At 41.2% G+C, this 26,453-nt stretch overlaps 1 protein-coding gene across 5 annotated transcripts in view; it reads left to right on the top strand.

Moving 5' to 3' along the window:
* Positions 1-26,453, top strand: part of col15a1b (collagen, type XV, alpha 1b) — a 45,749-nt gene that overhangs the window by 17,543 nt on the left and 1,753 nt on the right. For 2 of the 5 annotated variants that reach the window (XM_017420930.3, XM_017420929.3), the window contains exons 3-43: positions 4,572-4,759; positions 5,235-5,444; positions 6,090-6,242; positions 8,444-8,518; positions 9,870-9,959; positions 10,372-10,480; positions 10,757-10,797; positions 11,493-11,663; positions 11,771-11,797; positions 11,887-11,949; positions 12,395-12,472; positions 12,608-12,670; positions 12,747-12,872; positions 15,631-15,675; positions 15,924-15,959; positions 16,047-16,184; positions 16,356-16,415; positions 16,499-16,525; positions 16,654-16,695; positions 17,013-17,075; positions 17,921-17,956; positions 18,084-18,167; positions 18,541-18,606; positions 18,800-18,835; positions 19,013-19,075; positions 19,199-19,288; positions 20,099-20,134; positions 20,245-20,298; positions 20,434-20,490; positions 21,080-21,139; positions 22,069-22,113; positions 23,417-23,498; positions 23,641-23,666; positions 23,760-23,858; positions 24,117-24,261; positions 24,368-24,432; positions 24,523-24,654; positions 25,063-25,161; positions 25,248-25,322; positions 25,463-25,660; positions 25,811-25,926. In XM_017420930.3, coding sequence (XP_017276419.1) covers positions 4,572-4,759; positions 5,235-5,444; positions 6,090-6,242; positions 8,444-8,518; positions 9,870-9,959; positions 10,372-10,480; positions 10,757-10,797; positions 11,493-11,663; positions 11,771-11,797; positions 11,887-11,949; positions 12,395-12,472; positions 12,608-12,670; positions 12,747-12,872; positions 15,631-15,675; positions 15,924-15,959; positions 16,047-16,184; positions 16,356-16,415; positions 16,499-16,525; positions 16,654-16,695; positions 17,013-17,075; positions 17,921-17,956; positions 18,084-18,167; positions 18,541-18,606; positions 18,800-18,835; positions 19,013-19,075; positions 19,199-19,288; positions 20,099-20,134; positions 20,245-20,298; positions 20,434-20,490; positions 21,080-21,139; positions 22,069-22,113; positions 23,417-23,498; positions 23,641-23,666; positions 23,760-23,858; positions 24,117-24,261; positions 24,368-24,432; positions 24,523-24,654; positions 25,063-25,161; positions 25,248-25,322; positions 25,463-25,660; positions 25,811-25,926 — 3,469 coding nt within the window. Of the gene's footprint in view, positions 1-529; positions 1,150-4,571; positions 4,760-5,234; positions 5,445-6,089; positions 6,243-8,443; positions 8,519-9,869; positions 9,960-10,371; positions 10,481-10,756; positions 10,798-11,492; positions 11,664-11,770; positions 11,798-11,886; positions 11,950-12,394; positions 12,473-12,607; positions 12,671-12,746; positions 12,873-15,630; positions 15,676-15,923; positions 15,960-16,046; positions 16,185-16,355; positions 16,416-16,498; positions 16,526-16,653; positions 16,696-17,012; positions 17,076-17,920; positions 17,957-18,083; positions 18,168-18,540; positions 18,607-18,799; positions 18,836-19,012; positions 19,076-19,198; positions 19,289-20,098; positions 20,135-20,244; positions 20,299-20,433; positions 20,491-21,079; positions 21,140-22,068; positions 22,114-23,416; positions 23,499-23,640; positions 23,667-23,759; positions 23,859-24,116; positions 24,262-24,367; positions 24,433-24,522; positions 24,655-25,062; positions 25,162-25,247; positions 25,323-25,462; positions 25,661-25,810; positions 25,927-26,453 lie in introns of those variants that run through there. The other 3 variants (XM_017420927.3, XM_017420926.3, XM_017420928.3) reach the window with 3 other exon arrangements.

The raw sequence follows: 26,453 nt of genomic DNA, 5'->3' as shown, positions 1-26,453 counted from the left end.
AATTTTTGTTGTCTGTCAGTGTCATTATCTGCCTTAAAGAAGAGCAGTGAAGCATTTTATTGCAAAGGGCCTCTCCTTTGGAAAAGATTTCAGTCAGAAGATTGTAATCAACACATGCATTGCTAAAGAAAAAACTTGTAGACAAAAGGCTGATAATAATACATTCCTAACACTACAGCAAAGGATTAATGCTGGCTTACATAAAAATAGTTATCGCAGTTGTTATAACTGAGAGTAATTAGTTGAAATTTGCTTTTTAACAATAACTACATTTGACTCTAATTGGACAAATTATGGTGAGAATCTTAAGTTGCTTTCATTTCAGTATGTCACCTGTCAGACTAATCCTTCAGTCTGAGAACAAAAAAAGGGGAAGAGATCAAAATAGCTGTGGTCGTGCCCCCTCTAGAGGAGTCAACAGGTTAAATCCACAGGGGGAAAGGAGTGCGGAGGTGTGTGTGTGGAGACCTCAGGGAGTTACAGAGGATTGCAGGCGAGAAGGAGGTCATTATGAAGAGGGGAGGACGAGAAGAGAAAGGACAAGAAACGAGAGAGAGAGGGATTAAGAGGCCAAGTTGTTGCTCCTGATTTTTTTTTTTTATGCTATTTCATCTCCTGGACTTTCACACTCTGAAGGACTCTTCATGTGCAAGTGACCTGCTGCAGATGGAAAACAGGTCCTGCTTGGCTTCTTTGTTTGCACAGGTTTAGTGTTTTTCACAGAGACCGATTGGAGAAGATCAGCTCCGTCCACCAAGATGAGGACGATGGGAGTCAATCGCCTTGGTCTTGCGCTCTTTTTCCTCATCTCCTCTCCTGTGCGTGCCCAGTGGTGGAGTTTGATCTGGGCAAGCCCTAAGACCACCACCGTTCCTCCTCCTGTCACCTCTTTGACCGTCACCTCTCCAGAGGCCTCTGCCTTCCAGGGGACAGCATCAAAGTCTGTGGGAAAAGAGGACAAAGTGACAGTGAACTACACGGAGGGCACTCAGATAAAGGAGTCTGTTCTGACCCTTAGTGCACACGGCTCAGGGGTGTTAGTCTCTGCCCTGAGCACGGTGGAACCTGGAACGACACCTCCAGGGGAACACTCAGGTGGAGGCAACCAGAGCAGGTCAAAGTTCAAACCACTGAAACACTGGAAGAGTGGTGAGTCTTACCAAGATGTGGCAGAAAAAAGGCATTTTTTCCTCATAAGCTCAGACAGGGTTGTATTTGCTTCTTATAGTTGTTGTCAGACCTTAGGCGAGTCAGAAATGGGTGGAAAAACCCATTGAAACAAACTTTTTACCAATCCATATGTCACAACATTTGCTAACTTAACATTTTCTGTCTTTGTTTAGCGGGTCACATTGATGACTCCGGTAGGGTTTCGCCTAGCAGTCTTTAGATGAGACATTTTGTCCCAAATGTCCTGTTCCTCGTAGTTTTCCCAGGGTGTCTCATGAGGCGTGATTATTATTGCATGCTGGTATGTGACACAATCCTCCCCTCATGTGGCCTGCACGAACGCTGTAAGAAATCTACCGAGGGGAGGTCAGGCAGCTGGAAGCTTGTGTGTGGCATGCCGGGGTCGCATTGGGATTAGAAGGTTAGCGACACTGAGGGAGTTCATAATATTGGTTTTATAGCTCTCAACAAGCCGATCAAGCATTCATGTGGTCAACATGACAAGGATTAACTACAGGAAGGAGGGAGAAGGAGACCCCCGATCTGTAATTAGGCTGGTGACAGGCAGGGCTACTTGGTTTGAAGGAACCAGTGAACGGAACTGACTTGATGATTATCAAGAACTGCTTTATTGACCTGAGCTTATCTGTGGCTGACCATTTGTCTAAGGCACAAATGCTATTATGTCTCAGTTTTACATCAGTAAGGCCTCCTTCACACTGGATAATCTCCCCTTTATTATGAATCATCTGGACCATGGGTGGTCCTTACAAGGTCTTGGCAAGGTCTTTAACCCTCCTGAAGCCTTCGTCACCGAAGAGAGGAAGAGAAGCCATTGTAACTTCAGGTCCATTTGACCCGAAGGCCACGGGAGGGTTAAGAACACGCTGGGCTCCTCATTAGGTATGATGGAGTTTAATAGGTGATGTGTTTTGAGGGTCTTAATTATCTCAAAACTTCTGTCATTAAGTCAGTTTATCATCAGGGTCCTGGGTGGAGCTTGAGGAAGTGTGGTGGGAGCCTATCCATGATGTAGCGGCCAAAGCATACTGATGCGGCTTGGTTGTCTTTAGAACAAGACTTTTTTGTTTGTTTTTAATCATTTTAGAAAAAAAATAATCCTTCTATTTAGAATGTGTCATATCTGTTGACGTCACAGTATAACACTGTTAATCTGTCCAGTGTGTGGATTTAAGAAGATAAATATAAATAGGCATGGCTCCCTTCAGGCCTCAGTTTACACCTGCGAGCAGCGCCAGACAACAACGAAGACACCACTGAAAAAGTACTCGGAGATAGAGAGGATCAGAGATGTGGGAAGACGAAAGTGAGTGGAGCAAAGTCTGGGACGTTTCGTCAGCAGCTAGGTGCTCCGCCTTCTGTCATCAGCTGTTAGAGATAAGCAAAGTGCAGCGATCAGAGGGAGCGGAAACATGATGTTTGTGTCATGGTGCAAAGACTCATGGAACTGTTCAGTTCAAGTCCAGAAGAATTAGACATATTTTACTGAGTCCGAAGGAAAATGTTTTATTGTGTCAAAACATCTATTTTCTTACTTTTTTAAGGTTTGCACAATAAAGAACAGCGTTAACATAACTAATAAAGGGACTGTGACAAAGAGTCACAATTTTACTGTGAATTGATTTTTATTACTGGACAGTAAAAGTTGTAGCAGTGAGGATTTCTAAGTAATTGAAATATTTTATTTGCTTTTGATTTTAACATTACTTAGAATAAAATAAGCTGATCTTACTCAGATCTATAAGTCATGTTAGTTAGCATCCTTTTAGTTTATTTTATTAAGAGATTGTGTAAACTGCTTATGCATAGTCAGCATGTTACCTGCTAAGACGCTGACTATGCAATTTGATTGCTGACAATCTGAAAGACTATCACTGGATTTCAAGCACAACAAATCAGAACAATCTCCACAGCTCACTCTGTCAAATTTAAAGGCAATAATTCACTCTTACATTGGCTTAGATTTTGATTCCACGAGGTGCTCAGAGAGATTTTTGGAATTTTAGCAGCTTTAATGTTGCTATAATCACTCATAGTGGAGCTTTTATCATAACTAGAAACTAATCTTCTAACTGTAAGATATTTCTAGTTTTGCTAATCCTTTTGTTCTTCCTCGGCCATTCCGCAACAACAATGTGATATCTTCAGGTGGCTCACTTCCAAGTTATGTGATGTCTATAAAAGGTTTCTGCTGCCGAGTCAGTGTCAGATAAGTCTCAAGCAGCGAGACCACCCGTGACTTCGGACCCTTTCAGTGCAGGGACGGAGTGAAACCTCTGCAGTCGGCATCAGCGCAAATTCATCTGTTCCTTTCAGTCACTGCAGAACTAAAAGCAGGCTGCACATCTGGACTGGAGGTGGAGGAGCTTTGGCGTGTTTGCATTTATGCATGTGTACTTTTGTTTGCCCTCCTTCCCACCTCTCCGTTTGCAACCCTTAACTCGTGAATGTCCAGAAGCTCAGCTTTCAGATGTTTGAGTGGTGGCGCAGTCACACTCAACCCTCTAATCACGTGTGTTTCCAGTTGGTCAAACTGATGAATTATAGACCCCCAAATGTTGGCCTGTCTGCTCTGGTCTGGTCTTGTGTGTGTGTGTGTCTGTGTGTGTGTATTCCAGTGGGTTAGACGTCTGTTTGATGTGTGCCTAAGAGTTTGCAAATGGATTCTGTGTTCATGCATATGACAGAGATATAGGTAGAAGGGGTTAGTATGGCAGGGAGGCTGTGAGTTCGTCACTACGGGAGATGGGCTCCATAAAAGAGCGAATCAAGGGAATGTGAAGCCATCTCTTCACATGCACACTAAATACTCTAATTGCTGACCACTGTGTCTGCGTTTCTCTTTCAGGGGATTATGTCCAAGTGAGGCAGGGCAGTGAGGCGTGGCATGGGCCATAGTCCGGATCAGATCAGCCCAAATTAAAACCACGTCAAGATGATTCACACTTACCTCTCATCTTTTCCTCTAAATTGGTGGATGAATTAGAAGCCCGAGGGGCAGCAGACAGGAAGAGAGGCTGAAACATCTGCCAGAGACCTGATTAAAACAATTTAAGAAATCTAGATCTGATTTAGCGGCTCATGAAGTTACAATTAAAACCAAATATATTAAAATTAGCTGAAAATTAGCCATCTTTGTGTTTGCTAAGGTTGCCAAGCTGTGGCGGCCATTTTGACTCCCAAAGTTAATCAGATGTAGATGTACATCCAGTTGTTACTTTCTGAGAGTTTCATTTATTTATTTATTCAGCAATGAGTGATAATTATTAGACGTATCCAAATGGATGAACGAGCAGATCTGTATCTACCCTTCTTCATCCAGTCGTCCCTGTGGCACCACCTTTCACCTTTTAACTTCCCGCTGTCTCTGTTTCCATCAGAGAGAGGCTCTGGAAGTCATCTGGACCTGACGGAGTTAATAGGGGTTCCTCTCCCTCCTTCTGTCTCCTTCACTCCTGGCTATGAGGGTTTTCCAGCCTACATCTTTGGAAAAGACGCCAACATCGGCCGACTCACGAAAACCTTTGTGCCTGGGCCATTTTACCGGGACTTTGCCATCATTGTCACGGTGAGGAATTAAACCCATAAACCTCTGTTATGGTGTTGTTGTTATCATGAATAAAATTGCTTTTAACTTAAAGCAGAAAAGTTACCAAGTCATTATCTCCTGGTGGATTTATATGAAATCAAAGCTTTGTTTTGTCCTGTCAGTTTGTAAATGAATTTGTAGTTGAGCACATTTCCATTAGTTATTGACTTTCTACATGTTTCTGTGTGTTTGTGCTTGTGCAAAGTTCTCAAACTTTTCATGATTAATTTTAAAGTTATAGTTAGGAGACTGTAGGACTTAAGGATCTGCTAGCTCTCACAGACTCTTAAACACTGAAAACCAATGTGTGATACTTTTAATTAGGGTGATAAATTCCATCTTCTATGCTAATCTATGTCTTTGCAAATGTTTTTGGTCTCTTTTGATAAGTCAATACAGATATATAGATTTAGGGTCTTTGATTGTCTCTGATGCCCCGTTTCCCTCCCTCCAGGTGCGCCCAGCCAGCCAAAGAGGAGGCGTGCTCTTTGCTGTCACGGATGCCCAACAGAAGGTGGTGGAGCTGGGTTTGGCTCTCACTCCAGTTCGTGGGGGCATCCAGAGCATCTTGCTGTACTACACTGACAAAGAGCAGGCCTCCCACAGCCACAAGGCTGCTGCTTTTAGCGTCCCGGACATGACTGACCAGTGGTCACGGTTCACGGTGAGCTTCTGTAATTTCGTTACTTCATATTTACTTTTGAGATATTCTTTGGTGCATATTAAATTACATTGAATCAATGTTTTGCCATTTAAAACTGTTTAGATTGTTGATTATTTTTATTCACAACTGAAAACCCATTTGTTTATATTGGTTTTTAGATCTAATTGAGCAGGATGTTCAGATTTTTATTGATTTCTATTGAATTTATTGCTTAGGTTTTTTTATTATCATTATTTTAAAGTCTTAATTTAGTCTATAAAAGTAAATTGTCTGGACCTGCTGAAGGGTTCACTCTGCTTTAAATTACAAACAGGTGGCAGCTTATTGTCTATAAAAGCTCTTTGATATAGGTAATGTAGAAACCATTTTTTATTAGATCTCATGCTCAATCAAACATAAGAAACCCCAAACTAATTTATTTCCACCACCGTGCCTTAAAAGTGGTATTGGCTCCTTTACAGAAGAGAGAAAAGCAAAAAAAATGTATCTTCACCAACTGATTTACTATAAATGTGGACCTAAAAGGAGTGATAGTTTATCTTATTAAATGAAGCAGATCTTCACTACTTGTCTACAGAAAGAACATTAGTTGTTGCTGAATTGCATCAAATACAAAGCCGATTGTGGTGTTTTCTCTGCCTGCAGGTGGTGGTGGAGGACAATGAGGTGCGTCTCTACATGGACTGTGGAGAGGCCGAGAGGACCACTTTCCATCGGAGGCCAGAGAAACTCACCTTCTCACACAACTCTGGCATCTTTGTAGCAAACGCAGGAAGCACGGGGCTCGAACATTTTGTGGTAAGTAAACACTTTTCTTTATATGTGTGTTGCAGTCTTTATGTTTTATGTTAAGATTTGTGAGTTTTAAGTATAAAAATGATTTAAAATTGTGTTTCTTACTCACCAATTGGTGTCAGGAAGTACATGTGCCCTTGAATTAAATAATTACATATTGTTTACGGCTTTTATAAATGCTTAATTCAGTCACATGATGGGTTTTCCTATCCTTTTTTTTTCACTGACTTTAAGTGCTTGCCAATTTTTCAGTTTCTTCAAACTATGTGGTGCGTCTGGCTGTAGATACTCATTGCAAATTAACATATTTTTTCGACAATAAGATGCTGAATGCTACTCTCCACTCATCCATCAGTGTAAGCATCCCTGAGATCAGTCAGCAGACACATAAGAGCTCAGTGTTCTGTGGACAGTTCAGCTGTTTTAGTCTAAAAGTGCTCAGTTGGAGCCCAGACACCTGCATGTGTCTGTGCATTAAAGTGATGACTTTGATTTCTTCTTTTATGTCTCTACAAGCAAATGATGTCTGACTAGCACAATAAAATACGGTTAGCTCAGCTCTCCTTTTAGCTCATTTATATTTTGACTAGAGGTGGCAGATTAAATGGGTTCGTGGAATTTACACTGGGTGAATATAGATGTTGTCATTAAGTCAGAGAGCGTGATTAAGTTAAACGAGGACAGATGAAGAGATGACCACCAGGAGGACCTGAACGACTGGAGGGTGGACAGTGGACAGGAGGAGAGGCGCTCAGCAGGAGACGCTTGATGCTTGATGGTTGGAGTGTGGAGATGTTGCTGGTTGGACCCACTTGGCAGCTGGTGTAGGGGCAGGTGAAGGAACATTTGGTTGGAATGGTGGAAAGGCTTCTGCTGGGACCCTCTTAAAGGTTGATGCTGGAGGTGGGTTCAGGAACACTGTAGGCAGGTACAGAAACTAACATCTTAATGACCTTATTGTTACAGATTTGTTGGAAGAAATGTGCACCATATTTCTGAGGTTCAACTATGGTCCTAATTAGGACAGAGTTAAATGGGAAAAAAAAATTGTCGCAGTAGAAAAGCTAGTAATTTGGATTTGCTTTGTGTACTAAAAGTCAAAGCAAACAAACTGAACTCAGGTGTTAGAAACTGTTTTTTTGATATATACAATATGTATTCAAAGCCCTTCCGTGATCTAATTTTTTTTCTTCCAGGCAGACACACTGCACCATGCTGAACAAACAAATTAAAATGTGATCGCAAACGTCATGGTCCCAACAGTACTCAGTCTCTTGGGATTTTACATCCTTTGCTGGTTTTGTTCCACATGTTTTAGAGGTCAGGGACAGAGAGGAGGCATGACAGGAGGAAATAACAGAGGAGGAGGAACAGGGAGGGGAGTGAGGCAGAGGGAAAAGGGGTAAGAAAAAAAATGGGGGGATAAAATGATAGCAGATGTGGAAGTTAAAGATGTCAGCGTGGCTTAGTTGTGGTTAAATCAAAGGCACAACTTTGGCCTTGGATTAAATCGGTTGTAAATGTTTCTGTTTTATTTTCCAATTACAAAAAAAAAATGTATATATTTTAAAAGAAATGTGTGAAATGAGACCACCATACTGAATAATAAAGGAATTAAATTAAAACGAAAACACGAAATTTTGTGGGAGTGGGTTTTTAACCCAAGGAAGAGGCCGCGAAGCGTCCAAACGCTGACACAGCAGGAACCACTCAGTCCTCTTCGCTGCTGGCAGCCGGGTCACGTCACCATGGTGACACAACGTGCTCATCCTCACTTCATTCTGCTGTCTTCACTGTGTTCTGACTTTCTGAAAGAGCTATCTGAAGCATGACAACAGAATCTGAGCCCGCTCTGTTTGTCCCATCGAGCCTATCTGGGTCACAGCAAGTGAGCAGTCGCCCTGTTGGGGCAGTCGTTGCAGGGCCCGCTGTCCACTCGTTGTGTTTGTGAGTGGGTGCTGTGCCAGTTATGATTTCTGGCCTGAAGAATGCATAGCTTTTTAAGAATTTACACACACACAAAAGAAAAACTAAACCCCACTCGTCCCTGAGATCTTAAGTTTTTAGTCGTCTTTCCAACGACTGTCTGAGTGGAAAAAGACGAGTCAGACTTCAGTTTTTATCAGCGATGACTTTTTCTACTTCTTTAAAGGAGTGAACACACAAAGTACATGATTCCCTTTTCCATCTTTGTCTCTCGGCAGGGCTCGATTCAGCAGCTGATCATAAAGGATGATCCCAGAGCAGCCGAGGAGCAATGTGAAGAAGACGACCCCTATGTGAGACACAAACACAGCCGCTTGTTTGTCCTACATTTACAGAGCGCAGGTTACTGATCAACACTGAGATAGATAGTCCAATATAAGGGTGTATGTTAGTCACAGTTTAAAACGCTGCCTAGTGAACTGCGGTTAAATCAAGAGCGCCATCTTGTGTTTAAACTGTACAAAAGCATGGATTTAAAGTTATGTTATGTTACATTTAAGTTTTTGCAGAAATATTTGACTTCATATTGCCTTATTCAGGAATACATCCACAGGAATTTCAAGACCATTCAGCAAATGTTCTGCTGATGGTTCCTTAATGTTTGTTTGTTTTTTGTTGTTGTTTACTCATTTTTAATACAAGTTCAGAAAATTTTAAGTCCAATATTATTTGTAAAACTCAAACTGATCTTTGAATCCTTTAAGCAAAGAACCGTATGTTCAAACTGTATCGTCAACTAACTTGTTGGGAAATTTGTTTGTTCACATTTATTTAGATACATCTGAGAAAAATAAGAATTAAACAGTTTATAGTCAGTGAGGTGTATTGGGGGGAAGGGGGATTGTTTTTATCTGTCTGAGTGCAAAAATGCTTTTTTATGCCCATCAAAAAATGATATTTAAAAAGAAAAATGGGAGCAAGTTGTGTGTCACAGGCTGCTAAAACAAAGTGACTAAAGATAGGGTATGACACTTGGTTATGCACAACTCATCCCTTGACTCAGATGCCTTTTTAATGCTTGAGTCATTTTAAATCAACTAAAAACATACACTATATTGCCAAAAGTATTCACTCACCTCCCTCCACATACATATGAACTTGAGTGACATTCCATTTTTAATCCATAGAGTTTAATATGATCATGGTCCACCCTTTGCAGCTAGAACAGTTTCAACTCTTCTGGGAAGGCTTTCCACAGGTTTAGGAGCGTTTCTGGGAATATTTGATCATTCTTCCAGAAGCTCATCTGTGAGGTCAGACTCTGTGCAGGCCAGCCACAAAACTCGCTCACCCACGTCTTTATGGACCTTGCTTTGTGCCCTGGTGCATCGTCATATTGAAATAGGAAGGGGCTACCCCCAAACTGTTACCACAAAGTCAGTGAATACTTTTGTCCAGATAGTGTATCTTTGAATATTCACGAGAAACAATTTTCACGTTTGGACTCCAAACGTGAAAAAGTTGAAAATATTCAAAGAAAACTATTGAAATATCTGCAAAAAGCACCAAGGCTGATTGAAACATGAACAAAGCAAACACATGTTTCAAGATCTTTTATATTCTCCTGTTCCTTTGTCATTGCTTGACATCATTTTCATAACAGTCCTGCCTTTTCCAACAAACCTGAGTGAATGATTGATACAGGCCTCGGGATACGCGAGTGGAGATGATGCTCTGGACGATAGAGAGACAGAAGAAGTCTCAGTGAAGAGGGGGAAGGAGAGAAAACCCGTGGTAGGTTGTTGGATGGTGGTTGAAAAGCTTTTTTTTATTTTGTCTGTTATCTTCAGTCCTCCTACATCCTAGAAGTCAGTCTGACCCCCAAACATCTCAAAAGAAACTCAGCTTCAAAGGAAACAGTCTGAGAAGGAGGACGTTTGCTGCCACATCTGTCGAGCACGCCGGAAACTTTGATGTCTGGTTTTGGGATGTTCATCAGACATTTATGACGTCCAGATTTCAAACTGTTCTTAAAAACTTAAAGCATGCATTTCATGAAATTTGTCTGCCCAACTTTCATAGAAGAATCTAAAGTCTTGCACTGATGCAGAATCATTCGTTGATGGAGTCATTTTTCACAGGAAGAATTTTTTTGATTTTATCGACTAACAGAGTTGTTTATGCCACTCTTCTCCATTTCCCCAAGGGCAAGGACGTCGTTCCTGTTAGAGCCCCGCCCACTAAGGCTCCGGAGGTTGATGAGTATTCAGGTCACATGACTTCGACAGCAGTCAATGAAGTACAACTGATAACAGGTCAGAACAAAGCTACATATACAGCTTCAGCTGGTTCGGAGGAGGGGAAAAAATGGGATTTACTGAGCCAGCTGAGTTGTAATATTTTAAGTAAAAATAATGCATTTCATTCAAATAACATCTAGTAGGTAGATGTGTAACATAGTGAAATAATCATAAGATATAAGACATACACAACCGTTTCCCATGAGTTCAGAAGTACTCATTGTGACGTATTTTTACAGCATAAAGTCTGTATGTTTGAATCTTAACTGGTTCATCCTGACTTGTGTGCAGACTCCAAGCAGACGGAGGAACCAGGAGAGCCATCAGGACGTGTGAGTAAAGATGTGGATTTCTGCTCTGACGCGCAATCAGTCATGAGCGATTTCAGGCAGCGTTGATCTCTTCAATACGAAGAGAAACACATTTTGTCAGGATCCATGGAGAGCATGACAAACCCTGAGCGCAGACTCATCTTAATAAACAAAAATTAATTTTTAAATAAACGAACAAAATCAAATGGCTGGCGAGGCAGTAAAACTAAACTTAACAAAATACAACTACAACAAAAAGGCGAGGCAAGACAAGGGAACCAGAATACAAGAGACAAGAGACATACCAAAGACAATGAACCAACTGGGAAGTGGAGAGAGAGACCAGGTTTTAAAACAAAGGATGATTATGGAAAGTGGGCGCAAGTGAGTGATTACAATTAGCAACAGGTGAAGATGGGCGTGGTGGGAAGAAAAGAGATTAACAGAGGAGAAGTGAATGAAGACAGACCACAAAAGACAGAAACAATATAAAGACAAAAGATGAAAACAATAACCCAAAATGTAAAAAAAATCACAAAGAAAAAAACCCAACAAAACCTAAATCCTGACACATTTAAAAGACTTTGGTTATTTTTTATTCAGACACTGGTGCATACATTTGATAACATAAAAACCAAACACCTGCAGACTGAATCTGACTTTAAAAGCGACGTTTGGTTCCAGCTTGTATTTCCTACAGACTTGTATTTTGACAGGGTCGTGTCAGGCCCGGGTTAAAAGGGGAGCCTGGTGATCCCGGACCGCCTGGTCCGTCTGGTCCTCCGGGGCCTCGCTATATACTCAAAGAGAAGCTTGGACCACCAGGGCCACAAGGACCAACAGGAACGCCTGGATCCCCCGGAAAACCGGGAAGAGATGGACAGAAGGTTTGCTGGCAAAAATTAAATTTGACCCACATTCACAGCACCAGATTTTATATAAACTCTTCAAATACTACACAGATCATTGAGTCTTGAAGTGTTTTCCTTCACAGGGAAGCAGGGGTGACAAAGGTGAACCAGTAAGTAACTTTGTTTCTCTTACTTTTCGGATTACATTGCTGTACTTCATACACCATGCACTAACATAGTTATATGTATTTACCGTCAGGGTCACAGAGGACCTCAGGGGTTTCCAGGTCTGAATGGAGAAATTGGAGCCAAAGGAGAAAAGGTGCTTTAAAACACTAATCCAGATTAGGATTGGATTCAACATGTGCATGTTTTTAAGACCTGGAGAAACCTTTGCATGTTTTATGCTGTATGAGTGCTGCATTGTCATTGTTGAGTGATTCAAAAATGTGAATACTTAAAGCTCTGAATTGTACAGATTCAAACAAAGAAAAGGCAACATATGCTTCAGAGTGACAGGATTTGGTTAGACCACCTAAAGGGGCCATACACTGAATGGAAACAGACACAGTATGCTCAAATCTGATCAAATTCAATCTTTAACTTGTTTGTTGCTTGTATTTGTATGAATGACAGCTATATGAGTTAGAAAATATTAAATTTCCCATATTTTTTTCAGAGGTTGTGGATAAAAAAGGTTAGAATATGACTCACTTACAGTAGAAAAGACCAGGTTGTCATTCATTCATTTTGTCCCCCCTCCTCAGGGAGACCCAGGAGTTGGTTCACCAGGCCCCCCCGGCCTTCCAGGACCCCCCGGACCCCCTCGATCCCGCAGTGTACCTGTGAGCAACAAAATGTCAACTATTATCCAGTGACTTTAATACATTTAGATTTAATAAATTTAGGTGATGTCAAAAATTGTTTGTGAGACTAATTTCAACTGGAGTGAAACAGCAGCATCTCATGACATGTTTCAGTATGGACCGGACGCCCTGGGCTCTGGGTTTGAGGATCTGGACAGCGACACTGAACTCATCAGGGTAAACACAAACTCGGGTACAATAATCTGACTTGATGTAATATACATGGAGAAAAGGAATATGCTCTTGCCTCCAGGGTCTTCCTGGTCCACCAGGGCCTCCAGGGCCTCCCGGGCCTCCTGGACACCAACAGTCTTCAGGCCACGCTGGACCACCTGGTACACCTGGTAAAGAGGGAGCTCCAGGCAAACAGGGGATACCAGTAAGTTAACTCTCAGGTCAAGCTAAATGTAGTTCTGGATCTGAAATGGTGACTTTGTTTTTTGTTTTATTATTTCTTAGAAGTAGAGTGTTTAAGTAAAACTAAAAATACTTGAATCCATAAAATATTTTTACATTCATGTTTTGTCTTTAGCTTTAAACTAAACTGTTTGTTTTTCTTTTTTCATTTTAAGCTCCACAGTCTAATTTCATGTTTCAGACTCAGTCCTGATGAATGTCTGTGTTACATTTTCATTTTATTGTGATTTCTCTCTGCGTATGTCCTCAGTTTGTCAGCACATTTTTGTGTATAATTCACACACAGTTTTATATTGTCATCCTTTATTCTGCCTCCATCCATCCTTTTTCTACTGCCACTTCATTCATCCACGTTCTGCAACATTTCTCTCTGTCTTTTTTGTTCTGTTGCAGATGTTTGAGGATTGGTTTAGTGGCTCTGGGTCTGCCGGTTCGGGTTTGAGCTCAGAGCCCACTCCGGTCCTCAGTGTGGAGCTCGACTCCACTGTCGGTTCTGATTTCAGTTCTGATTACAGTTCTGATCCCAGTTTGGGTTCTGCTTCTGGGCTTGAGTCTGCTGGGGGTTCAGGCGAGGTATAGTGTTCTGGTTTGAGTACAAACCAGGAAGCAATAAAAAACAATTGCAGTTGAATGTCTGAGTACTAAGGCAGTACATTGTTTGTTTGTTTGTTTGTTTGTTTGGCTTTGAAGACTTGTTAAAATCAAGTTTTGTTACAGGGCTACAATGAATGTAAGTTAGTGAACACTGAGTTCTGAATGACTTTGATAAAATTTGCTGAAGAAGCTGAAACTTAGCTAAAACCTAACAGAAGGCTAGATAAAAGCTAGAAGTAGCAAAAACCTAACTAAATTCAGTAGAATGTTAACTCTCAGCAAAAAGTAGCATTAGTGGAATTGGCACTAGCAGGATTAGCATTATCAGTGGTAGAATTATTTTGAAAACTACAAAAGTTTCAGAAGTCATAACTCCCATAATTTCCCATACGAGCCAATCGTTTTGATGTGTGATCTGCTGAAATAGCACAAAGTATGCAGAAGTGGTTAGATACCAAACAGCTTACGAAAAAAAACAAACAAACATAGTGTTAATGCTGGAGCAGCAGTAGTAGCATTAGCAGCTGAATCAGCATTCACACAGCACGCTTTGCTTTGTCTGAAAAGAGAATCCAGTGATAAAGATGAAGTCTGTTTCATTGCTTCAGTGATAATGACTGTTCATTATCTCCAGCCAGACTGTATTAATCCTGTCTGGCAGTGGTCTGTATGTTTCTACCTAGCTGGCTGTGTGCATGTGTCTCTCCCAAGCATTGCTGTGTTATTTATATTTTTCTCAATAGTTTATGTGACTTTCAGAAGATTGTCCTAAAGGAAATGTAAATTGAAACATTTTGTTTATTTACTTTTATTTCAGAAGTTGCCTTAAAATGAAACACCACAGCTTGACGTTTCATTTTATTTGGCTAAAAATGCCTGAGATGAAAGAAACTGACTACAGACTGGTTATAAAGGCATGAAACTTTATGCTTCTGTTTTAAACGTGGCAAAGTACAACTCTTTTTTTTTTTTTTTTTGGCTTTCTCTCTCTCACGCTCTCTCTCTCTCGAATAAAAATACGATGGGATATGTAATGAGACTAGGGAGCAGGTGGAAGAGAGCCCGAAGAGGTGGAGGTTTGCCCTGGAGGTCTGCAGAATATATGTGTGAACGAGAGGAAGACAAGTGTATCAATGAAGCTGCAGGGATTAGACGTATTGAAGGTGGATGAGTTTAAGAACCTGATGTTGACCATTCAAAGCAACAGTGCACCTGAAATGGTTTGAACATGATTGATTATGGAGCTGCCAGGAAGAGGAAAAGAGGAAGACCACAGAAATGATCCATGGCTGTAGTGATGGAGGATATGCACATCACAAACTGTGCTTTCCAGTGAATATAAAACGCCTAAAGGTTTATGGAAGCTGTCGCATGGGATAACAGTCTCAAAAAGTAATACATCAGTTTTATGTTGGTACTAAAAGATTGGCAGCGGAGCAAAGGCATCGATTTTTTGTCTTTGAAACATGACAGTAATTAAGAAATGTTTATAGAAAAAAGTGTTGGGAAAGCTTTATGAAACATAAGCACATAGTATAAATCCTAAATTTAACAACAAAGACAACATGGCAGATGGCCACACGGATAAACTTCATGTACATTTGGAAAGAAACTACAGATTATGCAGGCAGGTGTTGATGCTAGTCTCACATTATTACAAGACTAAAGTTGTTCTGTAGTCTGGAGTCTTCTTTGTAGCATTTCCAGTGTCACGTTGTCAGTAATGCCATGCTGTGCTTTAATTTAAAGGAATACCTTCAGTTTTTCATTATTTTCAGCTTGGCTGTTAAAACAATGAGAAACCGATAAAACAACAAGATCATCCTCGCCGCTCTGGCTGCTCACTTTGTTGCTTTATGTTACATTTAGCTGAATGACGAAAAGCATTCAAGTGACGCTGGCATGGATGATGTTCCAGTTTGGAGGAACGGACTTGCGAGTCCATTTCCAACAACTTGCTTATTCCTTTAAAGTGTCTCTCTTCTTTGGACTTGGAGTTGGTCCCTGTTGGAATGGCCGGGGGGATCAACACAGAGCTGTGGTAGCACATTAGCACATCCTAAGCTGTTTTTTGCGCTGACTTGTTGCTGCATTCAGTATGTCTGTGTCTGTATTTGTCTGTCCAGGGTGCTGCAGGAACAGAAGGTCCGCCCGGAACTGTTGGACAGAAGGTCTGATCCTGTTTACACAATATGTCTGTTTAAATAAAGTTACTTTTTTCTTGTAGCTGATACCATTGTCTAAAAAGGGAGAATTTTTTTTTTTTTATTGTGTCACATTCTAGGTACGGCTGAGCTTAGCCACAGCCCTGTCATCTGCAACCTATCATTAATGCTTTTTATTATTTGTTTGGTCTCTGTATCTATTGAAACCTCAGATTAAAAAATAAATTGTTGCTCATAAATTTTTCTGTCATCAGGGTGATCAAGGGCTACCGGGGCCACCTGGACCAAAGGTAAACAAGAGCGAACTGAGAGAACTGTCAGTTTAATCAGGAATAAATTACTTACAGTAGTGTCTTGCTTGCTTTTGTTTCCCTCAGGGTGAACGCGGGTCTGTGGGTGTCCCAGGATCTCCTGGCCCACAAGGGCCCAATGGTCCACGTGGAAAGAGGGGCCCAGCAGGTCTACCGGGACCTCCTGGCCCACCCGGACCTCCTGGAACCAAATTCTTTGTCGAGGTGACACCCGTTTATACAAAACGCCGAGCCACACACACACATGCGCTGTTCTTTAAGTAACACATATAGTGAGAAGAAGAGAAGAAAAGGGGGGTGCTTTCTTCGGCACATTAGTTTTTCAGTTTAAAACATGTAACGAGATGATATTAATTCTTTTTTTTTTTTTTAAAGGATATGGAGGGATCTGGAAAGAGCGACACGCTGGTTAAAGCTGGTGTCAGAGGCCCTCAGGTTTGTGCCTGAGTAAATACGTTTATGTGCTCTGTGTGAATTATTTTACGTCAAAATAAACATTTCTGTTTTGTTCTCCTTAGGGTCCCCCTGGCCTGCGTGGACCACCGGTAATCAGTTTCTGAAAACCCATGACTGTGTCTGTTCTAGTTGCATTGTTGTGCATTTACCAGCTTGTATTGTTTTGTGTCTGTGGAAGTGGTTAGGGTTTCTTGTTAACTCGTGCTTCTGATTGTAGGGTGAGGATGGAGCTCCAGGACCTCCAGGGCTCACTGTCAAGGTGACGTCATCTGAACGAGAAAACTGACAATCTTTCTGTGTTTGACAGCATAAGCTCTCCTTTTTCCCTCAGTCTCTGTTGTCACTGTTTTTATTCAATCTGAGTGTTTTGGGGTTGTTGTTTTTTTGCTGCGCTCACCATATGATTTTTCATCTTTTCTACCAATTTCCAATATGATATAACTGTAGTTTATCCATCTAGATTTGAGCATTTCATATAAGTACAATGTACGTTAAGCTCGCTGCCTGGCTGAGGCAAAAATGAGAGGGAAATTCAGCATTTCTTGTTGCCTCTGACTGTGCGGCACTTCACTGCAGGGTGAACCAGGAGTACCAGGGCCCGACGGTTATCCAGGCCCTGCTGGACTACCAGGAGCTCGGGTAAGCCTCAAGATTTGTACTCAATTGAGGTTCACCAAATGTTCTGTGTAGTGATGCTGTGAACTTCTGAGTATGATCATAATGACTTTTTTCACCCTATGAAAAAAAAGGCTATTTAGTTGTCTCAGTTTGTTTTGGTTGGAGCAGTTTATTTGACATTTTGGCATTTACAGTAATTCATTTTACATCGAATCAAGATTTAGATATTTGCAGTTGTTTTGTAATTCATCCATATCTGAAGAATGCTCGGTTTCTCTGACATTTTGGAAATTACGTTTGCTTGTTATTGGACTGAAGTTCCCTTTGTCTCTGTTAAGGTAGTATCTCACTGAGATACGACCGTTACAGACGAGCTGGTTACTCAAAATTGAAGGAAAGACGGCAAATTTTCTTTTGCAGTCTCTTTGAATTTTAATTGTTTGAAACCAAGTGACCAGTGAGCTGTGCAGTCGTGTTTTGAGTGGCCAGTTCATGAAAATCACAAAAGGCCATGCTCACAATTTAACCTACTGGAGTGCACTTTTCTGGTTTGGTTTTTATTCCCCTTTTAATTACTAAATAACAACTTTTTATTTCTGCCTTTTTGACTTTATTCAGTATTTCAACTTTTTTTTTCCTCAACGTTTCGACTTCAGTGTCGAAACTCTGAAACAAAAGCAATCTTCCTCCTTTATTTCTTTTCTCTCTTCTGCCCTAATTTGCTGTGACTGTGTGCCAAACGCATCAAGATGTAGAGCACGGCCTGCTTGGCACATTCCTCTTTGTCCGTTCACAGAACGAGCTGAGTTGTGAAAACGAAATCATTTTTAATTATTGTATTATCAACCTGTTTTCCCCACAAACAGGGGCCCAAGGGGGAGAAAGGCAGTCCAGGACCAAAGGTAGGTCAGCCAAATGGAACAATGTTACTAATGGAAGTGAAAATATTTGTCATATCACACTGTTTTGCAGTTAATTTTATGTCTTCCAAATACTGTCTCTATATTTACTTCATTATTTGTACTTTAGGGTGACCGAGGTGCTGATGGACGCAATATTACAGGGCCACCTGGGCCTCCCGGACCTCCTGGGCTTGCTGTAAATTTACAGGATGTAGGCATCCATACACACTTAAACACACCCACACACACACGCATATGGACACGCAGTAACTTTTAGCTGAATGAAGACAATAAATGGAAGTTTGACACCGTTTAATGTAAAAATATTTGATGTACTCCTGTGCTATGCTGTAAACTATAACTAAAAACTTTGTAGCTCATTTATTTTATGTTATATGTTTATATTTTATAACATCATGCAATCAGTGCACAGCTGAGTTGAATACAACTAAAAAAATGTTGGTTATTCGACACTAACCAGACTACAGTCACATTAGAAGTGGAGTCAGTTGAGGAAAGTTGCTATTTTTCTGTCACCATGCTGTCTTTTGACCCGAGCTCCACATTTTATGTTCTGTCTGCAGCTGCTCGTGAATTTGACCGAAGGCATCTTCAACTTCACCGAGATCAGAGGACCCCCAGGGCCGATGGTGCGGAGCTAGCATTTAGCTACTGCTGCAAGTTCTGGTGTTTTCTGTTGCCTCTTTTTTTCTTTGGCCACAGTGTTCGTTAAAATGATAATTTGTTCGCAGCTGCTGTTTGATTAAGCAACGCTTGTCATGTCTGCCTTTGCCCTATGAACATCCATTTGTTTGCGTAAATCCGTGTGCTTGTGTGTTGCAGGGCCCTGAAGGTTTACCTGGCAAAGCTGGATTTCCCGTAAGAACCTTTTGTGTTTCCGTGCATTCTGAGCACGTGTGCTGCCAGTTTTGATTGGCATGGTTCTATGTCTTTTTTTTTTTAGAATTTCATAAGAACTACAACACTGTGCTACAATTTTCTTTTCATTGACTGTCCAAAAATGTATAACTTAGCCTTAGTTTTATTCTTTTCCAGGGCCCCAGGGGACCAAAGGGAGACACAGGCCCTCCAGGTCCCCTTGGGCCAGCAGGGCTCAAGGTGAGACTTTAATGCTACAAATTGTACTTTATAGAAAATTTATACCATCCTATATTTAAATATTATTTGGCATAAGTAAAGATACTTAAATGTTCTTTTTTTGCTGTTTATTTTCCCTGACAGGGACAAAAAGGGGAACCAGGGGTGACCATCGCTGCTGATGGATCTGTTCTATCTGCACCAAGAGGCCCTCAGGGGCCAAAAGGCCCAAAGGTACCAGAACGGTGACCTTTTACTCACAATTGGATCCAGTTTTAAGCTCTAAATGGTTTTATTCAGAAATGTCAAATTCAGAAGAGCAAATTCTACTTTGTGGTAAACATTTAGTCAGGTGACACTGAGGTAAAGACATTAGGTCATAACAGGTTGCCATAAATACAGCCGAACTTAACCTTTTACTGAACCTAATAGGGAACATGTACAGGATGTAGCTCTGAGAAAACAGGAGAAACATCTTAAAGAACTAGTCTGAAACTACACTGCCATAATAATGTACCTATTCCAAGAATAAGTTTTCTATGTGTCTGCCTGTCTGTCTGTTAGCAAAATATCACGTGAACTGCTCGACAGATTTTAATGAGACTCTCAGAAACTAACTATTGGATGTACATCTATAACTGATTCATTTTTGGAGTCAACCCAATTCAAGACAGCCATTACTGGTAACTGACCTAATCAAACCCAAAACTGTCCATAACTCAGTCAGGTTTTACAGATATTGAGCTAAACTTTGGTGTGGTAGTAACTGAGACTCATCTCCAACACATATTCTGAGCCCTAACAGATTAAGCCTCATATTTTCTTAAAACTTTGGCATGCAGTGCATCAGGTGATATGCGTTTCTTCAAGAAATGCTAGTTTCACATGTGAAAACATAATGGGAAGTTCATGTGTGTTATTTTTCTGTAAGGGTTAAGCTGTTTAGCAAAAAGAAAGCTGTGATTGGAGCTCTTCTCCTGCCTGATTAATCTGTTCTGTTCTGTCGCCTCATGTTTAGTCATGCTGCTTTGTGTTTTTTTACAGGGAGACCGGGGCTTCCCAGGACCTGCTGGACTTATGGTGAGTTCATCTTATAGGACAAGCTACAAATAGTTTGATAAGGAGGCCATGGTGATGCTGATGTCACCAGAGCAGACCGTTTTACAGTTCGTCTGGTTGTTTGGTTTCAGGGACCAACAGGACCTCCTGGTCAAAAAGGAGAGTACGGCTTCCCTGGGCGCCCAGTGAGTCCTTTTATACATTCAAATACCATACACAAATTGTCCAGCACCGTTGAAACTTTCATTGCAAATGATGCGCCAAAGCTTGAAAGCCGACAAATCCACTAAAGGCTGGTTTTGTTCTTTCTCTTCCTGCAGGGGCGACCTGGCATAACGGGGAGAAAAGGTGACAGAGGAGAGTCAATCAGCCTGCCGGTAAGAGGAGACAGACAAGGGGGTTTCTTCTTAAAGCACTGAATTTAAGGAAAAATGCATTTAGCGTTTATAAATAACAGTTTTAATCACACAAAAAGTCAAAGATTTCTTCACTTGACCAGCTTTTTTTATTATTCAGCTTGGCTTTAATCACCTTTCTCACAGTTTGTAGTATGAACATCATGCATTTACATGAGCCAGATGCACATTAGATACATACTCCCCAGCTAAAAGCAGCTAAAATGAGAGCTAAACTTCAAATATTTAAAGCTCAGTTATTGTCATTCACCAACCAATGTGTATTTTTTTTCATTAAGGTGTATTTTGTTTTGTTTGATCCTAAGCAAGGTCTTTATAAAAATCATATTTTATTTCAGTAAAAAAACCTATGCACCTGGCACATAAACTGACGAACTGACGAAGACTAACTTTTAATAAACTGAAAGTTGTTTTCAGTTTGCATAAGCTTTGGAAAAGATCTTGGAAAAGACAAAAGAGAGTGCAGGACTTTCTGTGTCCACGGGAACTGCATATTAATAAATTAATGTGAAAGATTCATTTGTTTGCTGTTGTTGTTTCCCTTTCTCAGGGTCCTCCAGGGCCTCCTGGTCAACCTGGACCTCCAGGAAGAATTCTTGGACTCAGTGGAGTAAGTATGAACAGGAGATGCTCAAAATATACATTAAATTTAGGCTTGTATGTAGTTTGGATAAATTATTTGAATTCTCAGACAACAGAAATGAAAACCTCTGACTTGTCTCTGCGTGGTGGTGTTTGCCTCTTTAAGCTCAGAGCATCAGGGCAACCGTTTTAGAATGTTCTGGCCAGGTCACTGCAGAACTTTACTCTTCATGGACACGTTGCTTTGGCTTTTTGTCTTGTTAAAATGATAAATATTTGTTTCAACCTGAACAACAACAGTTCTGGGTTTAGTTTGTTTATTTGTTTGCATCCGAAACTCCAAAGAATGATGCCGCTACCGCCGTGTTTGACTGTAGGGTTGGCATTAAATAGGTCCCCATGATTTCCCTCGAAATCCTTCAATCTTTATTTTACTGGACAAGATGCCTGTAAGAGTTGTTGTTTGACTTTTACTACAGTAATCTGACTACCTTGGTGCAAATAGTGAAAAACCAAATTTGGACCATATCAGAGGAGTTTTAAAAGTGACAAATGGGGATAAGTAAAATGGCTCTTAGAACCTTCTTTGTACACAGTTTTGCAATATTTTACAGATGTCAAACTATTTTACCTGGAAGATTTGTGTACGTTTCTTTTACTGCTGGGTATCTGCGATCTTTAGTCCATAAAATGACCACTCTGACGATATAAAACCATGTTATTAAACATAATGGTAAGGCATATTAAAAGCATAGAATTAGTAGATTAGTTGTAAGTGCCACCATGATTATGCATTTGCTCATTGTTGTTTTAAACAAAATGATGAACAATCCTAGTGGGTTTCTTTTACTATTTAGTAGCATAAGCAGTTTAGAAGCTTTCATTTAAAAAAAAAATCATGCCTCAAGTGATGAGCAAAACTCATCTGACCTCGCTGCTTTTCTTTGAATCTCAAAGACGGTGTTCCCGGTGCTCCCCCGACCGCACTGCAAAAAGGGACGAGTAAGTCTGAGTTGGACCATCTGAATGGTCTCTTTCAGTTGGAAATGGGACCATCGGGTGGTTCTGGTGGTGTGTGGGTCTCCCAGCATGACAACTCTGATCTATCCTATCAACAACCGTATTCCTTCTTTTTTTTTTTAAATCGCCATCCCCAACTCTTCATTTTCTCCTCCTGTTTTCCTAACGGTCTGAGGACATAGGACTGTGGATCTGGCTTCATTTCATCAGGCTTTAACATTTGTCTTGTAAAGATGCTATAAAGAAAAACCATTTTAATCACTGGGTTCTAAGCCTCAGTGACGTGTGTATGTCATAAAGCTCAGGGCATGTCAGTGAATGTATATGAAGGATTTTTTTTATTATTTTTGGGTTGCTGAAGCCAGTTTGACTCAAGACAAATGTTAACAACAGGTGTTCAGCGGTCTCTGACTCTGAATCCCTGATTGCCTCATTCATTCATTTCCTCCTCATGAGCTCATGGGCGAGGAAGCTGGGTGAACCTCCGACAGGGAGTAGAAAGAGAAACGTTTGTCTCTTTAGCTCATGTAGATCAGAGTTGGTTACTCTTTTCTTTTTTAAAGATCAGTAACTAAAAATGAAAATGAAGTTGTAGGGCATCCCTTTGTTATTTTAAACACTGGAAGAGGGAGAGCCATTCTCATTGTCTAATGAGATAACTTCATCTCTGATCAACATGTTGCTGTGTAGATAAATGAGGTTCCTCAACGGGCCTTTCTTTCATGGTGCTGGGTGTGTGGGTTCTGATTTAAAACTAAAAGGTTTTACCACAAAGAAAAGGTCAAAACCTGTTTGTTAAAATGAACTGGTTAAAGGCACTGAAAAGAAAACATGAGCTGCTGCTGATGTGCACTGTTGGGTAAAAAAATGACTTCGTTAAATAGATTTATTGTAAGTAAAATCCTGTTTCTGTTTATTTTTTTATTCCCCCAAATTCTGTTTCCCATTTTTATGTTTTGCAGTGTAACTAATGTCATTTTTTACCAGCAAAGTGTTCAGTCACATGGTCAATTAATAGGAGCATTCTTAAATTCACCATGGTTTTTAAAAACAAACTTCATCCCTGTATTTAACCTTATTAATCGAGCCTGTACCCCTCATATTTAACAGATGTTTTTTGCAGTGCCGACAACGGAACAACATAAAAAAAGCCATTCTAATATGTTTGATATGACATTAACATAAAACTGATTTTTAACAATTCCCAGTTCAATATGTCTGTCTGCTCGGCCATCTGTTGGCTGTATATGTGTGTATACAACATGTGATATGTGTGTGTGTGTAGGAGGCGCTGATACGAAGACATTCAGAGGGACTGAAAGGAGACAAAGGAGATGAAGGGATGCCTGGGGAGCCAGGAACATCCGGTAAGATTTTACCAATGATCGTCTCTTTTACCGCTGCTGACCTGCAACCTTATCCAACGGTTCCCTCTTCAATCCAGCCATGCTGATTTGTGCTTTTAATGTTTTTAATGACGAGATTAAATATGATGATTTCCCCTCGCAGTCCCCAGGTTTCCTGATGGAATTATGGTGAGTGATCCTGTAATGAACTGAATGTTTCTGTCACTTTGTTTTGGCTTTTTTATTTTTGTTTTACTGTTTCTTTCTCGGTGGATCTCTCAGGGAGCGAAAGGTGATCAAGGAGTGAAAGGCGAGAAAGGAGAAAGGGGAGACTCGGGTCTGCCTGGTCCCCAAGGACTTCCGGGAAGGTCGGGACTTGTGGTAAGTTGGACCACTTGGAAATAAATTCAAGCTCAAAAATTATTTTTTTTGCAATTATTTTTTGACTGAATATTAAAATCTTGAACACTCCCCGTTCCCACAGCGTGTTTGATAAGTTCAACCCAACTGTATGACAGTGTCCAAAAAGTTCTGTAGATGTGTGTGTGTGTATCTCAAACAAACAACAACAAAAGGTGCTAATGTGCTCAAATGAAAGCCACATTTCTGAAAAACAACCTTTCAATGTTTGTGTATCAGGGTCCAAAAGGTGAGTCCATCGTGGGTCCTCCGGGTCCAGTAGGTCCACCTGGTCAAGATGGAGCTCCCGGGTTTGGACGACCTGGACCTCGAGGCCCCCCCGGCCCTGCTGGGCCCCCGGGTCCAGCGCCTGCATATGGTTCAGGTATGTGTGCATTTATGAGAGAGACATTAGTGAATTAAGCTGTGGTTCCCTTCAGAACCTGTTTTGATGTGTTAAATGTAAAACAGTAAGTGTGTCTTGTCATCAGCTGTCAGTATCCCAGGTCCTCCTGGTCCTCCCGGCCCACCAGGATCTCCAGGTCATGCCAGCCCGGTAAGCCTGATCCAAGTGTACCTGCTGAAAAACAAACAAACGATCCCCTCACGAAGCTCCAACACTGATGTTGTGATCACGTGCGATCAGGTGACGACCTACAAGATGATCCAGGCTCTGACCCGGGAGACCGACCACGCAGCTGAGGGAACGCTGGCGTACGTGTCTGAGAGAGGAGGAGAGCTGTACATCAGAGCACGCAACGGCTGGCGCAAGATCCCGGTTTGTCAGAGTCGATGCACCGATTTACATTTCTTCATCTCATCAGCACACAGTGTAACATTAGGTGCTGGTTGGTTTATGAAGACTCGTAGAGAAAATACAACATGCACAAATTCATTGAAGTGTTCAGTGCCTAAAACAGAGACAACAGCCCTCCTGCAAACATAGATACAAACATGTGCATGAAATAATTCCAGTTACACTATATTCAGTGTTGTATATGTTGAAACTTTGAGAGAATTTAAAATTAATGACTATAATATTCAATGTTTTTGAATGATCTTACTGTATATAACTTTTCTATGATACACACAGACAATCGAGGACAATGTAGACCTCTCTGTCTTGGCAGACAACTGCTTGTGCCAGTCGGTCATTATTCGTTTTGTGTGTGTGTGTGTGTTTCAGCTTGGTGAGTTGATCCAATATGGATCCACCTCATCAGAAGCATCCCAGGCCCTCAGAAAACCTGAAGACTGGAGTGGATCACAAAGGGTACACAGCCAGGTTAATACTCACTCTCTCTCAAAACCAGCAGGAAATGGTTCATCTTTGTTCTCATTTATTGCCGTCCATATGTTTTGTTTTTTTAGGAGCTGAAGGATAGCAGTAGAGGATATCAGCCCAGCTACAATATTTTGCCTCACACCATCAGCTCTGTACCTGGTGTGAGTGTAACAAACACCTTTGCACACACACACAACCTAAACTCTTTACCAGAACCGGGTGACAAATGCCACTTGGTTCAAGAGCGGCCAAGCCGTGGCGTCCCTGACTTTGTTTCTCCTGTCCGTTCTTCTGTCTCCAGCTCCATCTGATAGCTCTGAACGCCCCTCTCAAAGGGGACATGCGGGGCATCCGTGGGGCCGACTTCCAGTGCTACCAGCAGGCGCGCTCAGTGGGGCTCACCTCCACCTACAGGGCCTTCCTGTCCTCACACCTCCAGGATTTGGCCACCATCGTGAGGAAGGCGGACCGCGTCGACTTACCCGTGGTTAATCTGAGGGTGAGGAACGCTTCTAACGTACTTCACTCTGCTAGTGATTTCTTTTTCCCGGCCTTGCAGAGTATTTCATTACTTCAGGCTCCAGAAGGTCGCTCGCTGTTTTAACCACACAGTGACCATGTAAGTTGTGTTTCTCTCCACTGCCCTTAGGGTGACGTATTGTTTAGTAGCTGGGCGTCCATTTTCTCCGGGAATGGAGGCATGTTTAATCCGTCCACGCCCATCTACTCCTTTGATGGACACAACGTGATGACTGACTCAGCATGGTGAGTAGGAAAAGGATTTGTGCTTGAATTAAAATGCTTTAGTTCCTTCTAAGTTCTAATTATTTCAAATCCAATGAACCAGTTGGGTGTACAGTACAAAAAAGTTTTTTTTTTTTTTCATAAATAAAGCAGCTCCTGCCTAATATTTATTTTAAATGGCATTTTCCTAAGCTTAACCTCACTAAACTCAAAGGCTTTAATAAAAGTTACACCCTTGTAGATTGTCTTATGAATTAATCCTCATAAAAAAGTATCAAAATTCTAAATATTTCTTGGACCACAACAAAGTTTCTCATCAGAGATTGGGGGGGGCTTCTTAAATCTGCCAAGAGGGGCATCTGCTGCTCCTGATAGACTTTCCAAAACATGTGGGAGAAAGATACTCTGCCGACATGAGACTGAAACCTAACTTTAAGTCTGTCGAGGAAAATGCTGTGAGGCACAAACTCAACACCTTCTCCACAGTGAAGCACAGTGGCAGCAGCGGCATGCTGTGGGAGGAGGGTGCTGTCGGTGCCAGTAGCCTG

This window comes from Kryptolebias marmoratus, linkage group LG20, assembly GCF_001649575.2.
Source record: "Kryptolebias marmoratus isolate JLee-2015 linkage group LG20, ASM164957v2, whole genome shotgun sequence".
NCBI lineage: Eukaryota > Metazoa > Chordata > Actinopteri > Cyprinodontiformes > Rivulidae > Kryptolebias > Kryptolebias marmoratus.
The sequence above is the reverse complement of the archived record's forward strand: the minus strand, read 5'-3'. Positions and strand labels throughout refer to the sequence as shown.